Genomic DNA, 20,877 nt, shown 5'->3' with positions numbered 1-20,877 from the left:
CTGATATCATAAAACAGGGAATTGCAGACTTCTGCCAGATTTTGAAAGCACATATCCCTAATATAGTTTATAAGAAAAACCGTAATATAAATAAACCCCAGTCAGTCGTTTGCTGCAGGAATATAACTTGAAGGTGTTTTAAAATGGTGAGAGAATAAATCAAAATTCTTTATCACTTACAGGAACTTCTATTTCTGTGAGTTTCTTAATTAAGACTGGTTATTCTGTCTTGCTTGGTGGCTTGACATTTAGCATGCTACACCTACATTAGTGACTCAAGTTCATGGCTAATATTGAGGTCAGCTGCAGTAACACTTGAGCCTTAAAGGGAAAAAGAGCGCAGTGCCTTACTCACAAGCAAACCCAGATGTCTATCTTATGTCTTGTAATCATACTGCAGAGATCTTATATTGTTAATATGACCGGCTTTATTAAAAAAAGGAAATCTGCAAATGTTATTGTCAAAGTGCATTAGCCAATTTTCAGCTTCGATTCAGCTGTGACCTCAGGTTGCTCTGGTCACACTGGGATTTGAGGGTGACACCTGCAATCCACAGTTTATAGGTTTGCCCGTGTGATTCCAGCAACCTTTGATCCTCCCAGTCAAAGTGCAGCATTACACTCAGGGAAAGGCTGTCATCCCCAGAACTAAGAGACAGCGCCGTTACGGAGCTGCTGCTGTAGCACCAGGGTTCTAGAGCAAGAACTGGCAGCTCTGAATGACAGGAGCGCAAAAAGTCTTACTGAAAAACTAGCCTTCTTACTGCTTTCCCCTATTTTGTCAGGATGTGAGGTCCAGCTATATTGAAAATGTTATCAGCTGCTCAGCACAAAAAATATGAAAATAATGGAAACTCCAAAACCCCTATAAAACCATCACCTGCATTTTCATTCTTGGCTTTAAAATATGGCACAATGTTCTGAAGAAGAATTTTGTTATATTTCACTCAAAGGACCCAGTTCTGCCCTCAGGTTCGGTGTGGACTAGTCTCATTGGTCTCAGCACAGGTAGATAGACAACCATCTTGGAAATACAGTTCTGTCAGGGATGAGTTATTACAAAGTAAAGTTAGTTCAGAACAGGGGGTTAGATCTTCGGCATCTGGAAAAGCCATCTGAGTGAATACTTAATTCTGTCCCTGTCCTTTGCTTCAGTCAGGGAAAAGCAGCTGAAACTATTAACTACTTGGGAGAATTTATGAAGACTGCTGAGAAAGCTCACCTAAGCCAAAGCATGGTGGATGCGTCTGTGTTACTTGGGCATATTTACAATGAAAGAGTGAGTACTGGTTGTAGTAATGATGTCAAACATTTGCATTTGATTCATGGTAAAAATCGGGTTTTGCATATGGGATGACCCAGAAGAATTTGATCCAGGTATTGTATCTTACAAGAGTTACCAAAGAAAAAGATACTGTGTGACTAATTAAAATGACCCTTAAGCTTTTGGGAATGGTGAAAATTTCACACCATATTTAGCCCATAGGCTTTTGTTCTAAAATGGGTGAATAAAAACTCTGAATTCAGACCATGACAAACTTTCGGTGTTGTGAAAAATCTGCATCCAAATCACTGCTGGGGCTGCATATGCCCATAAAGATTCATCAGTTAGCGCAAGTGAAATTTTATTTTACTATACATTGAAACTTGAGCTTTTTGAAATGAATGTATACTACATTGAATACTAATAAGCAGTTTTTAATCTTAGCTTGATTTCTTCTCTACATTCTCTTAGCTAAATTTATGAAATGGGTGCTAGCAGCAAATAGTTTGGCAAAGGTCTAGTTTGTATTGGAAAGGTTTTCTCATCTATATGCCTCCATCCAGCCTGGTGGCTTTGATTTGGTCCGTTTAAATCAATAGATAGGCAGTGACGGGCAATATTAAGCTAGAGATAACTAAGGAACTCTCTTTATCACAGTTTCTAAGGTCTTTTGAGGTGCTTCTTTCTGACCCATATGCCAGTCTCTGAATTGTTCCTCTGGGGTGTACCCTGCAAAGGCAGCAGTTCTGTTGGCTGCCTGTCTGGGTAGTGATTTCTGTGTTTACTCTGTCCCTTACCGCATCTAGAGCAGCACTTGCACTGCAGTAGCACTTGGGTTTTGAAATCAGAAAGGTTAAAAACATTACCACAGAAGTGAAAGATCCATGCTGAGCCCTTTAACACCTGTTTTAGAGCTGAAATGCTACATGAAATTATTTAGATACAATAAGTAATAAAAAGAATTCATTCTGCAGACTGGACAACATGGAAATTAGGAAACACTTTTACTATGAACAAAAAAAATAGAAACACCCTTTCTAAATCACTCTTTCTAGCTTCTGTTGCCTGTCTTTTTGTCAGAATTTCTTTTCTATGTGTAAAGTATTGAATAGGATACTTGCCCCTTTTCACTTACACTACCCCCAAATGCCCCCTTTTTTTTCTGGATTACTCTTACAGAGAACTCCCACTACCAAAGTTGGTGGCCCATTTTTGTTTCATAAGCAGTATAAAAATTTCTTACTCTGTAATCTCTAAATTAGCCTGAGAACCTTCTATTTACACATGTTCTTAGAATAAATGCTGAATTTCACATTGAAAACTAAGTTTTAAAGTCTCTAAGAACTTGCTGAAGTAACTTGAAAATTGATTTGAAACTTAGAAGAAAGTAGGGTGTTGTGATGCTGTGCTTAATTATTCTACTCCAAATTTGAAAAATAATTAACTAGATTCTATTTAGCTACTTTTCTATTTCACTGTTTCTACTACCATTGCTAATAATTCTATGAGAAATGATATTTTAAGAATTAACCTCTTTTTAGTTATTCTCTAAATTCTCTTTCTCAGTTTGGAATTTGCTGCCTTGAACTGGGGTAGTGGTGCAGAAGGGAAGAAATGCAGGGATTTAATCTTATTAATTTACACAAAATATGTAATTTAAATATAAAAAAAATTCTTAAAGTTTTACAAATCCCTATTTTCTATACCATTTTTTCTGCAAGGTCAGCGATGTTTACCAAAACTGAGTCTAAATTAACATTTTGTCTCTTGGATCACTGCCTGCTTGGTGTCAGCTGTCATTGCCGGTATTCTCTGAGTTAAGTCATTATTAGGATATTTTTATTCAACTGTGTACTTCCCCTGGTGGTGCAATTTGCAGTAGTACTGTCCTTCTCATGGAATTAAAGATCTCTCTATTTATATCCAGATCTGTCCTTCAGGACCTTTAGTAAACCTGGGATATAATTTTTACTGTTCCTCCCAAAGTGACTGACCAAATTTACTTTGCTCTGTCCGCACTGTTGTTGTACCGTTACAGTTCTGTTATCTCACTATTTGATCACCATCACTGTCTTTCTTTAATGCTGTACACTCAGTTCCTTTCTTTCTTTTCCTGCATGATTGTTTTACTCATATGTTTCCTGTTTCCTAAAATGCCTGGGTTTGTGTTATGCGCAAGTACCAAGTCTAATTTCTCCCGGTTTGTTAGGCAGCTTGCTTACTTAATATCCAAACTCTGATGAAGTTAGCATGACACACTCTCTCATTTCTCAAGTTTCTTAGTCTGACTTGCTGCATTCCTCTTGCTAATTGTATCACTTAACCTATTATAGTTCTCATGGGTATGGTAGGTAGATGTTTCTGCTTTTATCTATTATCCTGCTGCTTATTGTTTTTTATTCATTGCTGTGTCCTCATAGGCCTAGTTCTGCTTTCTTGTTGTACTAAACAAAGCCTAAAGACTACCTGAATTTCTGTTACTCTTTCTCCTTATTTAATTACGGACGTATTTTAGCAGTTGTACAAATTTTGATCCCAAAATGTGGTATCAATTGGAGTTTCTCCTCCTGGTCTCTATACTCTATCCAGAAGGGAATTTCAATCTTACTAATTCAAGCTGAGGGTGAAAGGGTAAGAGAACTCTGAAAATGTTTTCAGTCAGGAAGTTTGTGCCATCAGGGCAGCAGAATTCCACACCAGTGGGAGAACAGGAAGGCGTCTTCCAAGGACCGGGCAGGCTATAATTAGTGTTAATGATAGACATATAGAAACTGCCATAAGAAGTTTGTCTAGCTCTGACAATAGCCAGAACTAATTCCTTCAGAGTAAGGTAAAGGATGAACAGTTCCATAATGACTTGCTCCCAGGACGACCCTTTTTTGCCTTGTCTTGTTTGTTCTTTTTTTTTTTTCCCCCCACAAGGATGTCCAACTTTCTTCTTAGTTGGCTTACAATCAAGATTGTCACAATAAATGACCTGTTAAGAAGAGAGAGCTATCTGTAATTAATTTTAAATTTCTTGCTTTTCAGGTATATTCAATTCATCCCTATTCTACTGCAGTTGGGAGCAATTTTCAGTCTCTTCCTGGTTTATATTTGCTGTTTGGCATATATTTACTTTGTCCAGTTTTATTAATATACTGTTTATTTACATGGATTGCATCTACTCTAGCTTTCTCCACTGCATTCTTAACACATCCTATTATTGTTTGACCTTACTAGAATTAGAGCTGGTTGGCATTTGGCAGAAGCCACTGCAGAGCTGACCATGTTATTTTAGGGCCACCTTCCTGAGCCTGCGTTAATTAGAACCCACTAAAAGTTACAAATAGTTCAGGCGGTACGAATTACCTCTCGTTTTCTAAAGAATTTATTTCATTTGTATCACATGACCACTCAGTATTATCAGGTCCCTTGGTCCTTTTGAAATTCCCCAAAGCATTGCAAAAACCTTCTTTTTTTACCTTTTTCAACAATCTTGGCTAAATTGTCATCTGATTCTTTTTCTATAATAATTAAATATTAGACAATACTGATACTAGAGCATAAAGTTGTTGCACGCTGCCTTATATTAAACCAACACAAAATGTACTATCTTTCAAGCCTGGGTTATACTACCTAGTTTTAATGAGAGATGGAATTTATTTCTCAGCAGTTTGATCTCTTTGTCTTTAGATTTCTTTAAAAAAAATATTTATGCTTTGTTTAGGTCTGGTGGTATGCTACTTTTTAATTAGAAGGTTGCTCATGCAACTCTTCTTTTGACTCCATCTCTGATATTAACTCAAAGTAGCTTCATGGCAAAGAAGAAATATGCGAAAGGTGAAGAAATATACCAAGAAATATGTTAGCTTTTCAGTGGTATCCTTCAGCCTATCATGATTTTCCCATGAATGTTGGATTTCTGTATTCTGCAGGACTGAGACATAAATTATTTGGAATTTCTGTTTAGCAACAGTTGGCTTATATTTCTCCTACTGTTTCGCTTTTTGTGATTAGGAATATCCCTGGTTTTGGTATACCCTTCTTCCCCCATAAATCTGTAGGGTTTAATTTCTGTTCTTTTCTGTGCTAGGTCCATCATTTCATTATCCTCTTTTTCCCATTTTTTAGATTTCTTGTCTAAAATTTAGTGTCACAGTAAGAAATTAGGACCTTTCCTCTTACAGAGATGTTAAACTTAATGAAACAATAGTGATAATTTCTAAATGGCCTGGGTGGAATCAGTATTAATACTTAGTATTGATGTACTTAGATTTGTATGGTCAAAATACTACACAGACAACCAAAAAACAATTTGATTCCTGAGCACTATATAAGCAGTGTTCTCTGGATTTTAGAGGTTAGGAAACAGCAATGGAGAGTGATTTGCTTAATACCATGCCATGAGTCATTCTGTGGGCTGGCATCTCAGCTGCAACATCTCAGGTGCCAGAGGGGCAGGCTCTAATGTCAAGGTAAAATACAGGTGACTACAAGTAGTTTTTACAATTCTTTTCTTTTTTTCTCTTCTTTACAAGGGGAAGTATAATGAAGCTTTTGAATATTTCAGCCAGGCTTCTGAGGCCGCAAAAACTTTAAATAATTTGCCCTTAGTGGATGAAACAAAGACTTATTGTGGCATTGCAAAGGCTCATAAACTGATGGTGGCATTTAACAGCCATATAGAAGCAGAAGATCCCGTCAGCCTCAAGTACCTGCTGGCATGGAAGGAGAACAGAAGTGACATGTGCACTGACCCTCTTACAGCTGGTAAGACATTGGTTATGAAACACTTTAGTGCTGTATTGTCCTCAACGGTTAAGTTGTTTTTCTTGTAGAGTTTTATTAAATTATTTCCTGGCTCTCATCATCATACTGAATGGAGTTACTCGTTTGTGTGCTTATTTTAAAGGCTGAATTAAATAAGTTTAAATACAATATAGCAGGGAGAAACAGATAGTAGTGGTTGCTATGAATAGTAACTTACTTTTTTCAGTGCTGTCTTCCAAAATATCACAGTTACTGACAAACAGCAATTTATTAGTTAAATATCTTTATTTTAATCTTTAAAGGAAAAAATAATAATAATCTTCATTTGCAGACAGTTTTTCAAGTGCATCCAAAAATAAGTTCCCTGTCACTAAAGGTAAGAAGTAATTTCTGCTTGACATAGTGGACACAGTTCTGAATTCAGAAGAACATGCTGTTTTATTTTTGGCATCCTTATACTTGACATTGGGGGGGAAGAAAAAAAAAAAAGCAACTCTGATTTCTTCTTTGTGTTTCCTTGTCTCAGATAAAGAATAGAGGAGGACTTTGTGTGGAGTAGAACTCTTTCTTCATGGGTTAAATTTTCTTTACCTTTTTTCCTCTGTATTATATGTTAATACAAGACAAACTGAATTATGCATTATCTCCAAGTATTGATAGCATTAAACTGTATTGTACTGGGGAAGGAGGAGGAATAAGTTTACTCCACCTTAAAACTTTCGTCTCTGCATTCCTATGGAGAGTGTGAATCTGTGGAAATAAAGGGCAGCTTGGGCAAAGTCATAACATGGAACTTCAGAGTTACTGTGTCCGAAGTCCCTTGGTTATGCTCTCAAAGACAAAGAACTGTTTGTGTGCTGTTTTCTTGTGCATCTTTTCCTTTCAGAGAATTGGAACAGTTAAGTATAACTTCAACTGTGAATTTTATTGATAAAATAAGTGGTTAATAGCCTGGTAACTGAAAATGTTAGTGGTTTAACAGAAGCCAGGATACCAGAGGCAACACTGGAAGCAACTGAGAATTGTGAAATGAGGACATTGGTTGGCATGCTGAAGAGTTAACAAATTAGATAGCACTCTGTTTAGAGTTCCAGTGATGATAACAGGGCAGTTATTTTTCAATGATAATGCATTTCTTTTTCAATGACTATATATATGTATGATTTTTGCCTCAATAAGTGAATATCCGGCACTCTCACAAACAGATTTTATTGGCTGGCAGAATTAATTGGGTGCATAGTAAGTTTCTAGACCTGCAGTGCAGATGCCAAGAATTCCAACAGAGATGGTCAAAGAAGAATCCAATGTCAAGCAATTTTATATGCATTTCATGTGAGGATCATTAGCTATAGCTGATGTAAATAGGAGGCCAACAAAAATAAACAATGGTAACAGCAAAAAAACAGGAGCCCTGAAAAGATAGGATGATAGAATCATAGAATGGTTTAGAGTTGGAAAGGACCTTGAAGGTCATCGAATTCCAACCCCCCTGCCATAGACAGGGACACTTTCCACTAGACCAGGTTGCCCGAGGCCCCATCCAACCTGGCCTTGAACACCTCCAGGGCCTCAACAACCTCTCTGGGCAACCTGTTCCAGTGCCTTACAACCCTCAAACTGGGGTCTCACGAGAGTGGAGTAGAGGGGCAGAATCACTTCCTTTGACCTGCTGGCCACACTTCTGATGCAGCCCAGGATACGGTTGGCCTTCTGGGCTGCGATCGCACATTGCTGGCTCATGTTGAGCTTCTCATCAATCAGCACCCCCAAGTCCTTCTCCTCAGGGCTGCTCTCCAGCCGTTGCCCGCTGAGCCTGTATTTGTGCTTGGGATTCCCCTGACCCAGATGTAGGACCTTGCCCGTGGCCTTGTTGAACTGCATGAGGTTGGCTTGGGCCCAGCTCTCCAGCCTGTCCAGGTCCCTCTGGATGGCATCTCTTCCCTCCAGCGTGTCTACCTCGCCAAACAGCTTGGGGTCATCAGCAAACTTGCTGATGGTGCACTCGACCCCACTGTCCATGTTGTCCATGTTGACAAAGATGTTGAACAGTACAGGTCCCAGTACCAACCCCTGAGAAACGCCACTCGTCACTGGTCTCCGCTTGGACATCAAGCCATTGACCGCAACTCTGAGTGCAACCGTCCAGCCAGTTCTTTATCCATCGGGTGGTCCATTTGTCGAATCCATGTCTCTTCAATTTAGAGACCAGGATATCATGTGGGACGGTGTCGAACGCTTTGCACAAGTCCAGGTAGATGACATCGGTTGCTCTTCCCTTGTCCACTGCCACCGTAACCCTTTCGTAGAAGGCCACCATATTTATCAGGCATGACTTGCCCTTGGTGAAGCCATGCTGGCTGCCACCAATCACCTCCTTGTTTTCTGTGTGCCTCAGCAGAGTTTCCAGGAGTATCTGCTCTGTGATCTTGCCAGGCACAGAGGTGAGACTGACTGGCCTGTAGTTCCCTGGGTCTTCTTTATTTCCCTTTTTGAAAATAGGGGTTATGATTCCCCTTTTCCATTCAGCAGGAACCTCGCCAGACTGGCACGACTTCTCAAATATGATGGCTAGTGGCTTAGCGACTTCATCTGCTAGTTCCCCCAGGACACGCGAATGTATCTCATCAGGTCCCATGGACTTGTGCACCTTCAGGTTCCTCAGGTGGTCTTGCACTTGATCTTCACCTACAGTGGGCGGTTCTCCGTTTTCCCAGTCCTCGCCTTTGCATTCTGTGTCATGGGCAGTGATCTTTGTATCTTCAACGTGTATTTTACTTCTTGCACCTAAAGACTTTTTCTGTTCAACTTTTATACGTTGCTTTCTCCAGCCAGTGGTGAAACTCAGTTATATCCTGAAATGGTATGTGCCCCTTTAAGCTGAGGTTTCATGCTCCTCTTTAACAGGACTTCAGAGATAAAAAGAGTAGGATTAGAAAAGCCCTTTATGTCTTGGCAAGCACAGTACCAGAAACAAGTTTTGCCTGCTGAGATTCTCTTCCTTCAGTATTTCTGCCTCGTTTACCCTCTGTTACTTTCAGTATTACAGTTTTCATTTTAGTTCCAGTTAACTCCAGGAACCCTGTGGCTACTGCATATTTAGCAGCTATTCCAGTTCAATATCATTCTTCTCATTAGTGCTCCAAGCTTACTCTCATGATACCCAGATTACATCCAGGAAAACATAGTGTCACACTGTCAGCACAATCTGTAACATTCTTCATGTTTTGTGTGCCAAATCGCTCGTTAGTACTGGCATTACATTTTTAATATCTTTGTCTGGCAAAACATGACCTGGCAGCAATTCAGTATTAGGATTCACTGGCTTTGAGTTTCAGGTACAGCCTTTATCCTACCTTCCAGCAGAATGTCTGTGCATCCTATGATGAACTCATCACTTTGGAAATTCCTGCTGTGATAATAGAACAGTATTTCTAGCTCTTTCAAACAGCTCAACATCGATAATCTACTAGATTTTTCTCAGCCTTTTTGAGGATAAAAAAAGCTAAAGACAAGATACAATGGCAGTAGTTCTTAACCCGTAGGGGAATTTAATGAAAGAAAGAAGGAAGGTGATCAGTTTTTAGTTCTAACTCTTCTGACTGAATAATTTTTCTGTGACAAAAAAATAAAAGTAGTTTCTGTATTCTTTGGCAAAAGAAATACTTAGGCTAGTGGAGGAACAATGACATTTAAATTCAAGTGCTGCCATACACCTTATGTCTTTCAACCAAGGCTTATTTTCTAAATCAATCATTTCAATAACCTGGCAGGAAGAACCATTAATTACTCAGTTTACCTCAACATTTATTAATAAAATGGATGTTTTGACCAAAGTTGTCATGGACAAAAGGGATAGGATTGTCAGAAAACAGTGTTTATAAATGCAAAGGAGAATGTGTTTCTATCTGCTGCGTTTGACTCAGTCACCTGACTTCACTTACAAGAGAGTTATTTATGCCAATGTGAGATGCCACTGCAAGAACAAATATGTTTTTATTGATCTTTTTATGTTTAGTCAAACGTATAAGAAAAACTTATCAGCAGAATCAGTAGACAAAAAGGCTTGTGACTCCATGTTCAAGCCTAAAAAGGAACCCACAGCACGACCAATATTGTCTGATGAGAAAATATTTCACAGGCCTTTCAATAAATAAACTCCTGACTTGCTGCCTTCTAGAAGGGAGAATAATAATTAAAGGTGCTGAAGGAAGGAAAATTTTGCATCAGATTTGGGATATTGATTACGTGAAATGCTGACCAGGAATTGTGTTTTCTGTGAGGCTGGCAACTCTGTCCAGGTCATTGCATCTGGCAAGGCTGTGCCTCGACACGAGACCTTGGATGCTTGAAATCATGTAAACACTTAAAGAGTAGACTTAGAATGTATTGTTTTCCTCATGCTAAAAAGTCTTCGGTTGTTTTGTTGAGAAATGTTATGTGCTTTTGACCACAATTTAGATTTGCATTTCTTGACTTTGGAGAACTTTGCAAAATTAACACATTTTACTGTCGGTTTTCTGTGTTTGTTTTGTTGTGTTTTTCATAATAGTTACAAATGCAGCATAAATTATTGTCTTACCCATATTATCAATTGTGGAGACTTATGATCAATGGCATTGTCTTGTATCATCAACTTCAGCAGGATCAGGAGTATTTCTAGCATTCCACGCCTGAGCAGTCTTCAACGTGATTTAAAATGCATGCACCAGCTAAAACTATAGCTTGGAAAATACAATCCAGTGAGCTTTTATTCTTACTCCCAAATATGTAGTCCCTCAATATTCTTTCTCCAGCTCCCTCACATAGATGTATGGAATGGCACACTCCATAATTTGAATGTTGTGTAAAAAGTTAAATTGTCAACCTACCAATTCACATTTTTAAAAGCTCTTTAAGATGTTTTATAGTCAGTTTCCTGTAAAAGATGTGGCAAGCACCAAATTGTTAATGTGTTGAAGAACAGACATCCTACCAGGTGCATTTTCAATTGAGCTTGTGTGTGACTGTCGTTCACTAATAAAAGGATTATCCCTGAAGAATGGTAAAGTCAGAAGTGAGATACGAGATCAAAGATTAAACTAAACAAATTCTGTTAACATTTCTGTGCTGTAACTTACTGCAGCCATGTAATTTATGGGCCATTTTGGTAATAGCGTCCAACGGTAGAACAGCTTGCTTCGTAATGTGATAAACTGCTTTTTTACTGTCTCTTCTTTCCATAGTACACTAATTCCAGGAAAAAATCTAACATTACAAAACTTGTCTTTCCTCCATTAATAAATTACGTTAGTTAACTCAAATGCATGCTAATAAAACTGTTGTGCCGTGGCACTGTACCCAAAATGCTTGATTTGTACTTCAGCAAATCAAAACCAGTCTTCATCAGGAATGGGCATTATAAATTATACTCTGTATTTGCCCAGTAAGTGTTCATCAGTGGTAGCAGATTTTTTGATCTGAGAACATTTGAGAGAAAGAAGAGATATGGTGCACTGATCAAAACTACAAAAATAGCAAGCCTTTGTGCCTTACACAGACGCACATCCTTAAAATAGTTCTTATATGATGTCAGTGGAAAGGTAGAGGCTTGTGTCAGCAGGTTGCTTTCCCTGCATATTTCATATCTAAAACTCCGTCATAGATTTTGGTGTATCATGATACTGATGTGGGACTACTAGAGTTGTGCACATGCATGCGCTCCCTCAAAGCCACTGTTTGTGTGTCTGTTATATTGTTTGGCTCATTTATTATTTAATAAGTTCTATTCTGCAGTTAGCATGTACAGAAGGCAAATGCATAGGCTTTCATGGTGGCTGAAATTAGCATGCAGTCTTACTATTTTCTTTTAATGTGTTTCTTCTTGATAGTATATTGGTGGGTTTTGTAACTAACTTGTTGAGTAAAGATAAAGAAATGTAAATGCTGTCACTGACAAAGTCGCTAGACCGAATTTGAACAGGCCAAACCGATTTTCTTCCCAATCGCTGCTGTAAAGAAGATGGGAATAATTCAGACCCTCATTTTGGGAGGCAGAGAGCATCCCCGTGCCTCCCAAACACTTTCTGGACCCCTCCTCCCTCCCAGCGGTCTGTTCACTGTGCAAGGGTCTGGAGATAGGATCTGTAACGGACTCTGCTTCAAGCTCTATATGCTTATGATTTATGTCAATAGTGACTTATACAAACTGAGTGTTATTTTATTTTTTCAGAATATATTGTTAATATGACCAAAAATAATGAAAAATAGAAAGGATTTTAGAGGCAGATTTTGGTGTTTTCTTAGAAAATGCAACTGAACATGAAATAAGGGAATTATAACTTGTTCACGCTGTTAAATAAGAACTATGATTTTAAATTATGGAAAGGAAGCATGTGAACAAGTACAGGCTTCAAGGCTGTCTCTGTGCCAGAGGCACAAAGGCTCATTTCTTAATAAGCATGTTTCAAAAGTAACTCAAATGCTTCAGTGTCTCCTACTGAAATTCACAGGATGGCTTCTGCGCATTTTGGGGGGGGTTATCAAATAGAATAATTCGCTCACTTCTGGAAAAATATTGTGGTTAGAAATGTCAAAATGTATATATTTAGGAAAATTATTAAGAAAAGGTTAGAGGTGGTTCTGTCATTATTTCTTTTTTTTTTAAATTTTCTAAACTTGTACTACCTCTTCTTATTCACATCACCTAGCGCTCATCAGTTGCTGAATTTTAGCTTATCTCACTTTTAATTTTAAAAAAAACCTCAGTCATTTTTTGTACTGCTGTACCTTTGATACTAACGCAAGATACCTTAAGTAAATCTTGAAAAAACGCATGCTTACGTATAGATGTTGATGATGTAGAACAGGTGTGTTTCAGAAAATTGGCTTATGTGGTTCATGTATCTTACATTATCATTAATTGAGGTTTGTGTTTTAAGTATTTGATTAAGTCCGCTTAGTGATACAGTCTGATATTTTTAGAAAGTGAGAGTGATTATTGCTTGGATTACATCTAAAACATCTTAAACTTCTATGTCAGTTTTGCCCTGAGTGCAGTAGCTTGTTCTGTTTATTGCTGATGGGTGAAGTTTGTCTGAAAAAACGTGACAGGGGAGTGCTGATACTCAGTGTATTTACGCTTTGTACAAATGCACTATCCAGGTTTTTTTCCTGTGATTTCTTTTTAAATACTGGCTTAAATAATTGGCAATTGCTAGACAGGATTAGATCTAGGCCAAGTCTGTGGTTCGGCAGTACCAGAGTTGATAGAAGGGTTTGTAGAATATTTAATGTTTAACCATGGAATAATGTGTTACGAAGAAACTTCTAGTCTTTGCCAACAGTTGGCAGTTCATGTATGTCGAAGTGGTGTTAAGACTTCAAAAAGTTCGCTATCATCCTGTCTAATGTGATTGTGAGTGTTCTTGTCATCTGCAGTTATATAAAAACATCTTAACCAGAGGAAAATTTGAATCTCATCTAGATTTTTCTTCCATCTGATACTTTCTATGGAAACATCTAAATCTTGCCATGCATTTGCTTTAGACACATCCTGTGCTAAACATTGTTGGCATCCAGCTGTGTTTTCTCAGACAAGCTTTCTAGATCAGCAGAAAGAGGTTCCCTAAAAAAGGTGAATTGTTCGTTCTTGTGGAAAAAATATGTTGGAAGTGGTGTTCGAACCACAGTATATTGTCAGACCCTTTAGTGTAGCTTTATGCACTGAACTAGTGTAGCTTTGTGCACTTCTACAAAAAGTGGAGTTCCTTACCAGTTTAAAAAGTGAAAATTCTCAGGGCAGAAGCTCAGTCCTGCTCTTATTTCGTAGGACACTAGAATGTGGCAAAAGAAATTGAGGCTTTTACCCAACCACATTAGGTCACTTCTGGAGAAATCCTTGATTTGGAGGCACCTAGAAGTTTTAGGTTTGCCTGCAATCCAGAGCATAAGAAATGCATTGACAAAGAGAAGAGTCATAAAGCACAACAGCTGGCAGCTGCTGTGCTCTGGCAGTCCCCTGATGGTTGCAGGGCCAAAGGAGGAATAACTAGTTGGCATGCTTTGAAGTGGCCCTAGGGCTTCTCCGCATGTGCCCATCATAGGCCCCTTTGCTGCGTACATGAGCAGAGATGTCTCTGGTGGTTTTATGCTCTTGTTCTCAAAAGAGAAAATTGATCCTCAGAAAGAACCAAAGAGCAGACTTTTATGTTTTTGTTTAATATTGAGAAGGTGGTTGTCATTTAGACTTCATAAAGAACCTCTTATTGGTGCTGTCTGCAAACATGCCAACTGAGAGAGATTGACCTCAGGCCAACATGAAAACAGTTCTCTGCTGCAAACCCTTCTTTACCAAAAGCTCCCCAACAATCTTTGGACACAGAAAATCAAAGCCAAGACAAAGAAATGGTATTCAGTGCATATTTTCTGTAACAGAACCCTTAGGTCATCTCAGGAGTCACAGTTAGTGTATCAAACACCTTCCTTCTCCTTGGTCTCCAAGCCAGCTTCCTTTTCTGCATCTCTGAGGGGTGTTTTTTCTGAGATGCCTTCCTCTGCCTAGACATATCCTTTTATGTTCCTCTTATGTTTAAGTAACAAATTGCTGGTTTTATTAATACTCTCTGGTCTGAATATAGCGAAGATTTAAATTATTTACTATTTAGAATAAGACAATCCATTTTAAAAAGTGAAGTGTCATACTTCCATAATTAATGTATTTATGAAACCACATTTCTTTTGCCCAAAAATTGACCTCTCTTTTTATTCTTTTCTGTAATTATCAGGAATATTTTGTGATTTTTTTTTCTTAACAGTTTCTGAAACAGTTATTTTCTTTTTGTTTCTCATCCTTCCCTGTCTGTTTCATGGCCTACTTCTCTTTTGTTTTCTCTCCTGTTCATCACTTTTATATTGCAAATTATTCTCTCTCCCTTTTTGGCCCCACACCTTCATTCCAAACCCCAAATTCATGTATGTTTCCTGTCAATGTTTAAGGAGCGTAAGTCAGTTACCTCTATACCCAGTAGCTAGCATCTCAATCTATACCTTATTAGGTATATCTTTTGTGCTTGTAGTAGAATCAATAGGAGTTTTTTAAGAGTGGTGTTTCAGTTTTTTCACACTTACCATTTTGGCACTGTTCTTCATGCTTTGTGGTTTTATTATGTTGTGATCAGAGGATACACTGGAAAGAATTGCACTTCATATTGAGTAACTTGGTAAGCTGGTTAATAGAAAAATGTGAAGTATCAAAATATACTTTAAAGAGATCTTAATCACCTGTGTGAATGGATTGACTAAGTTTAAGTATACAACTAGGTGATTAATTAGCTTGAAGATCCAAATGCATGCTTAAGTAGATGACCATGCCCCCAGGCTCATCCACTTGTTTCTACTCACTCAGTTAAGCATTCAATATTATCTGTAATACAGAATACTCCCATTTAAAGGCTCATACAGGTCTTGCCACAGAGACGAGTAATTATACAGTGTTTTCTGTAGTGTGTCATACAAGTACATTATTTTGAACATGTAGCTACTATCCTATAATACTGACATTAATAAGTATCAGATAGAGTAATTGATCAGGGGAGGCCAGTTTGAAATTGTTCTGAATCAAAGTTGTTTTCATATTTTTTCCATGGTTGCTACAGTGTTTTAGTTCAAATCCTTTTCCTAAAAAATCTGGCATATTTTTTAATTTTTGAGAGGTAGCTGCTATGAATGTTAGTCAAACACAATGTAGATGGTGCCAGCACCTGTGGAGAATTAATCTTCTGCAGCAGTTTTTGAAATGGGAACTGCAAGTGCCCAGCACCTCTCATATCTGAACCTTATGCTTATTCATATGCTAATCATAATGTCTATGAAAGCAGATACTCAGACCATGTGGTTTTTCTGAAGGTGCATTTCATGCTGTCTGCTATGGCCAGGCCCAAAGAGTGGTGGTGAATGGAGTTAAATCCACTTGGCAGCCAGTCACAAATGGTGTTCCCCAGGCTCAGTACTGGGGCCAGTTCTCTTTAATATCTTTATCAATGACCTGGAGGAGGGCATCAAGTGCACCCTCAGTGAGTTCACAGGCGGTTGGGTGGGAGTGTTGATCTGCTTGAGGGTAGGAAGGCTCTGCAGAGGGATCTGGACAGGCTGGATCAATGGGCCGAGGCCAATGGTATGAGGTTTAACAAGGCCAAGTGCCAGGTCCTGCACTTGGGTCACAACAACCCCATGCAGCGCTACAGGCTTGGGGAAGAGTGGCTAGAAAGCTGCTTGGCAGAAAAGGACCTGGGGGTGTTGGTTGACAGCCAGCTGAATATGAGCCAGCAGTGTGCCCAGGTGGGCAAGAAGGCCAACAACGTCCTGGCCTGTATTGGGAGTAGTGTGGCCAGCAGGACTAGGGAAGTGATTGTCCCACTGTACTCAGCACTGGTGAGGCCCCACCTTGAATACTGCGTTCAGTTTTGCGCCCCTCACTACAGGAAAGACATTGAGGTGCTGGAGAGGATCCAGAGAAGGTCAACAAAGCTGGTGAGGTGTCTAGAGCACAAGTGTCATGAGGAGAAGCTGAGGGAACTGGGATTATTTAGCCTGGAGAAAAGGAGGCTGAGGGGAGACCTTATCACTCTCTACAACTACCTGAAAGCAGGTTGTAGCGAGGTAGGCGTTGGTCTCTTCTCCCAAGTAACAAGGGAAAGGACAAGATGAAATAGCCTCAAGGTATGCCAGGGGAGGTTTAGGATGGATATTAGGAAAAAATTCTTCACCGAAAGGGTTATCAAGCATTGGAAGAGGCTGCCCAGGGAAGTAGTTGAATCACCATCCTTGGAGGTATTTAAAAGATGGGTAGACGTGGTGCTTAGGGACGTGGTTTATGGCAGTGTTAGATTAATGGTTGGACTCAACGATCTTAAAGGTGCCTTCCAACTTAGACCATTCTATGATTTACAGATCACGTGACCATAGACATCGAGCTGACTGATTGTGTCTATGCATCTCAACTGGACATCTAAGTGATAGTACGGTGCATTCAACTTGTTGCTGATAGAAAATTGAACCTGAATCATGGAGGATGAGTATGCCATATAATAGTCTTGCTCAGCTTATGTTGTGCACCCAAGGAATTTGCGGAGTAGGAACTCCAGATCATGTCCCAGTAGCTGGTGTCAAGGAAAATCAGAATGAAATAGTTGGTAGGAACCAAGAGGGGAGAGGGATGCATGCTCCAGTGTTGGTAGTTCTGGTCTATCCACTGACTTCTTATCCTGGGTGCAGCACTTGCAGCCCTCTGTTTACCTTACCATTTTGTTCTCCTGGTGGAAAACGACACCTTCACGGTGCTATGAAGCCCATTCCTTTGACTCCCCAACCTTTCAATCTGCTGAACAAGATTTTGAGATGTGTAGTTCCCTGAGAGTGAGCTTATCCTCGCTGGTATCTTTAGCTGAGTTTTGAGACTAATATTAAAGCAAATTCTATTTTATTTTCTTGATATTCATACAAGTGTGCACACTTATGCTGCAGTAAGAAGAGAACTGAGATGAAACATTGATGATTTTAAGCATTAGGAAATCAAATGATATATTGGAGGATAAGTGGGTTCTTGTCACCTCTCACATATCTTGAAATGGCTTACTCTTTATGTAAGGGAAGGCAATACTTCGGTTGCTGTATTAAAACTGTTAGTAATGACAGCAACAAGTTAGCTGTGATTACCAGGAAAAGATTGTTCAGGCTAATGACTTTGAAATTTGATTTAGATAAATTTAATTTGGTTTTAGTTCAAAATAAAAACTTTCTTTCTCTCACATACCTTAATAAGCTTTTATCTCTACTGCAATTATATTAGCTGTTTGCAAGGTGGGTGTGCATGTGGAGTATATGTACAGATATACATACATACAGAGAGAGAAACTGTATGGCAAAGAGAGGAAAATATTGCAAATATGCTAAAAAATTGTGGACCGAATACTGCTTTTTGTTATGCCCATAAAATCTTGTTGATTTGAGGAGGGTTGCACAAGTGTAAGTATGAGCAGGATTTGTCCCTTTTACCTGAGATGCATTACCAAAAACTTCTAGGTAAGCAGAGGTTCAAATAACTGGGGGAATTGCTAGCTATAGTATTCATGCTGGAGAACATAACCAAGGAAAGAGGGAAGTTCCAACTGAAAGTATTCTAATAAATAGATTTTAGTATATTATATTTTGTATTTCTAAAGGGTGTTGCTTGAACGTTTGTGTTGAGAAGCACTAGAAAATACGTTACTCGCTAATAATAGTTGCCGTATGTTTAAGGAATGATCATGAAACTAAAATCTGGAAGACGCAGGAAGAATTCTATTATTCTTAATTTTTTTTTCCTTAATGGGAAAATATGGGGTTAAAGTGGACTATTTTTTAAGCAGTGTTCAGTTGACTTGCTGTGTGGGGAGAGACTGAGCAGTCCTGGCTAATGACTTGTAGGTACTGAATCCTCAGGTCTCTCAGGTGGTTTCACTCGACCAGTTTCAGCAGAATGATGAAAAGGTTGAGATAAAATAAACTGACAGTTGCTACTCATCGCAGGCAGCAAGCTGTACCCTGGCAGATGAGACCCTGGGAGCCCTCTTTTTTAAACAAAGGCTTTCACTGCAGTGAGCAATGAACTCCACACAAAAAGGGAAAAGGAGAGAGAGATTGGCAGCTGGTGACCGACAGGAGGAGGGAAAGGAGGGAAACTGAGAAACACAGCAATTGTTGGCTAATTAGAAGCCATTCCCACCTACTTAATACCAACCCATTAAGCAGAAAACACTTTTCATCTTACCCTCATCTTATTCTCTGCTACACATGACATTATACTCCAATCAATACCCTCCCACTGGCTGCCCCACTGCCCACAAATGAATACATTGCAGTTCAAGAATGCAGTAATTGAGTTGGGGCAGTGAAACTGCAGCTCACAGTCAAGATCTTTCTCTGAAGATACTAATGCAGTATTTGTGATGCTTGGATAAAGAAATCAAATCCCTATATTGACAGCTGTCAACAATTGGCAAATGGACGAAGTCGGCAATGAATCCATTTTAACCTTTGACTGAAGAGACAATAAGTGTTCATTTTCAGAGTGGTTTTTCCCATTTGAGTAAGAGATCTAGGGGTTTTGCACCCAGATGTTTAGATTTTCCAGGGCATTTCGAACTCGATTCTCGGTTATACCTACAAAATGTATATATGCACATCATCATGTACATGTATCAATACATCTCACAGCTTCCCTGTTTTCTGGAAGGTTTTGAGGTAGCCCTAACTTTTCAAAAGCATTTACAGCCACTTCCTCCCCCCCCCCCCCCCCCCTTTTTTTTTTTACTTTTGTAGGCTACATATACTCAGGCTATTTTTTAATTTCATTTTAAGTCCTACTATGATTTATAGGGGTTACCTTAAAATGTACAGTTTGGTCCTCAATAGTATGTTGTGCAGCAGATCCAGGATCTTACATTTCCATCATTAGGATCTTACATTTAAGTTCTACATGTAGATTCTTGCAACATTTTTTTCAAATTAAATCCCTTGTTCCCTGAGCCATCTGGAGTTGGTAATACTATGCACAAGCTGCAGCATAAAGTAATACTGTGCAGACTGCAGTGTAATTCCTTCTTCATGCCAGTTTTGACATCACAGAATTAAAACAGCAGGACACTGTTACTCTACCTCCATGGTTAGACTGAAGAAGACATCAGTGTGAGTCTTTTGGAAGTGCTGGAACGAGATTCCAATGCAACACATGACATCTCTCCATCCCTTTCAATTCCAAAGTGAATTGAGTATCAACTTAGATTCCTTACATTGCAAGTTTGAAACCGTCTTTTCGATGCAGATAAATTGTGTACTGTGACATCTGATATTTGCAGAAAGACACCACCATCATGTGTGCTATTCATTGTCATAATCATATCTGGCATAATAATATTGTGGTATTTGTAGTATGGCATTTCTTCAGATGCTGTTTGCTAAAGTACTTCTTGTGTGCATAATTGTATAATGTGTTGTTAACTTGCCAGGTTGAGCCTTGAACCCTTGAGTTAGGCATTATGTATGTGCAATAAGTTAGCCTACTACGTGGGGCTCTCACCATTTAGCAGCTTGTCTATATCTGAGTAAGAACAGCTAAAGCTGAGTATAGTCAGTAAGGCTGACATAGTAGCAAATGTTTAGCATCTTTTGAAATTGTAAGCCAAATAACAACAAACTGGTACTTTGCCTCTCTCCAGTCCTATGATAATATTTTAAGCTTACTTAAGTTTATTTTAAGATAATGATAATTCATTTGCATTCAATTCATCTGTTTCCCAATATTGTAAAGCACCTTTCAGCCACCCTCTTTGTGTATGCTCCCTGGTTTTCTTTTGATACATGTTACTGACAATCTTAGAAAAAGATTTGTCCTTAATACAGTCTATAAAGAGGAAAGAATCATCTGCTGATGGAGAAAGCTGGAATCTTCATCACTTGTGAAGATGCAAGTACCCAGGACATAGGAGTTGAATATGATAAGGCAGTGGAACAGCAGTTTTATTTACTTAGAGATACTTGGGTAGGACAATCAAAGCTGCATACAGATTCCACGTAGGTACAATCTGCTTTTTAAAATAATCTGGTTCTAACATTTGTTTCTGTAAACTATGGGACTTTGATTCATTTAAACACAGAGGTGTACAAGTTCAGTCTTACTTTGACTAGATGCCAGTTAGAAGGATCAGAGGCAGGCTAGGGAAAATGTGAAGAGCAGTTGGCAGTCTTTCTGTTTCTCAGTGCCAAAGCCTGTGGGGTTAATTTGAAGATACCCAAATCACCTTGGCAGCTTCATCTCTAGTCTTTTCCAGAACTGCGCAATTTAATGA

At 38.9% G+C, this 20,877-nt stretch overlaps 1 protein-coding gene across 1 annotated transcript in view; it reads left to right on the top strand.

Annotated features, from left to right (window-relative positions):
* The window catches only part of TTC29 (tetratricopeptide repeat domain 29), a gene marked incomplete at its 3' end in the record, with an annotated part of 307,765 nt that overhangs the window by 251,428 nt on the left and 35,460 nt on the right, over positions 1 to 20,877 (top strand). The window contains 2 exon segments of the mRNA XM_082482455.1: positions 1,156 to 1,279; positions 5,785 to 6,016. Coding sequence (XP_082338581.1) covers positions 1,156 to 1,279; positions 5,785 to 6,016 — 356 coding nt within the window.

This window comes from Vanellus vanellus (assembly GCF_965231255.1).
Source record: "Vanellus vanellus genome assembly, chromosome: 4".
Classification (NCBI taxonomy): Eukaryota; Metazoa; Chordata; class Aves; order Charadriiformes; family Charadriidae; genus Vanellus; species Vanellus vanellus.
The sequence above is the reverse complement of the archived record's forward strand: the minus strand, read 5'-3'. Positions and strand labels throughout refer to the sequence as shown.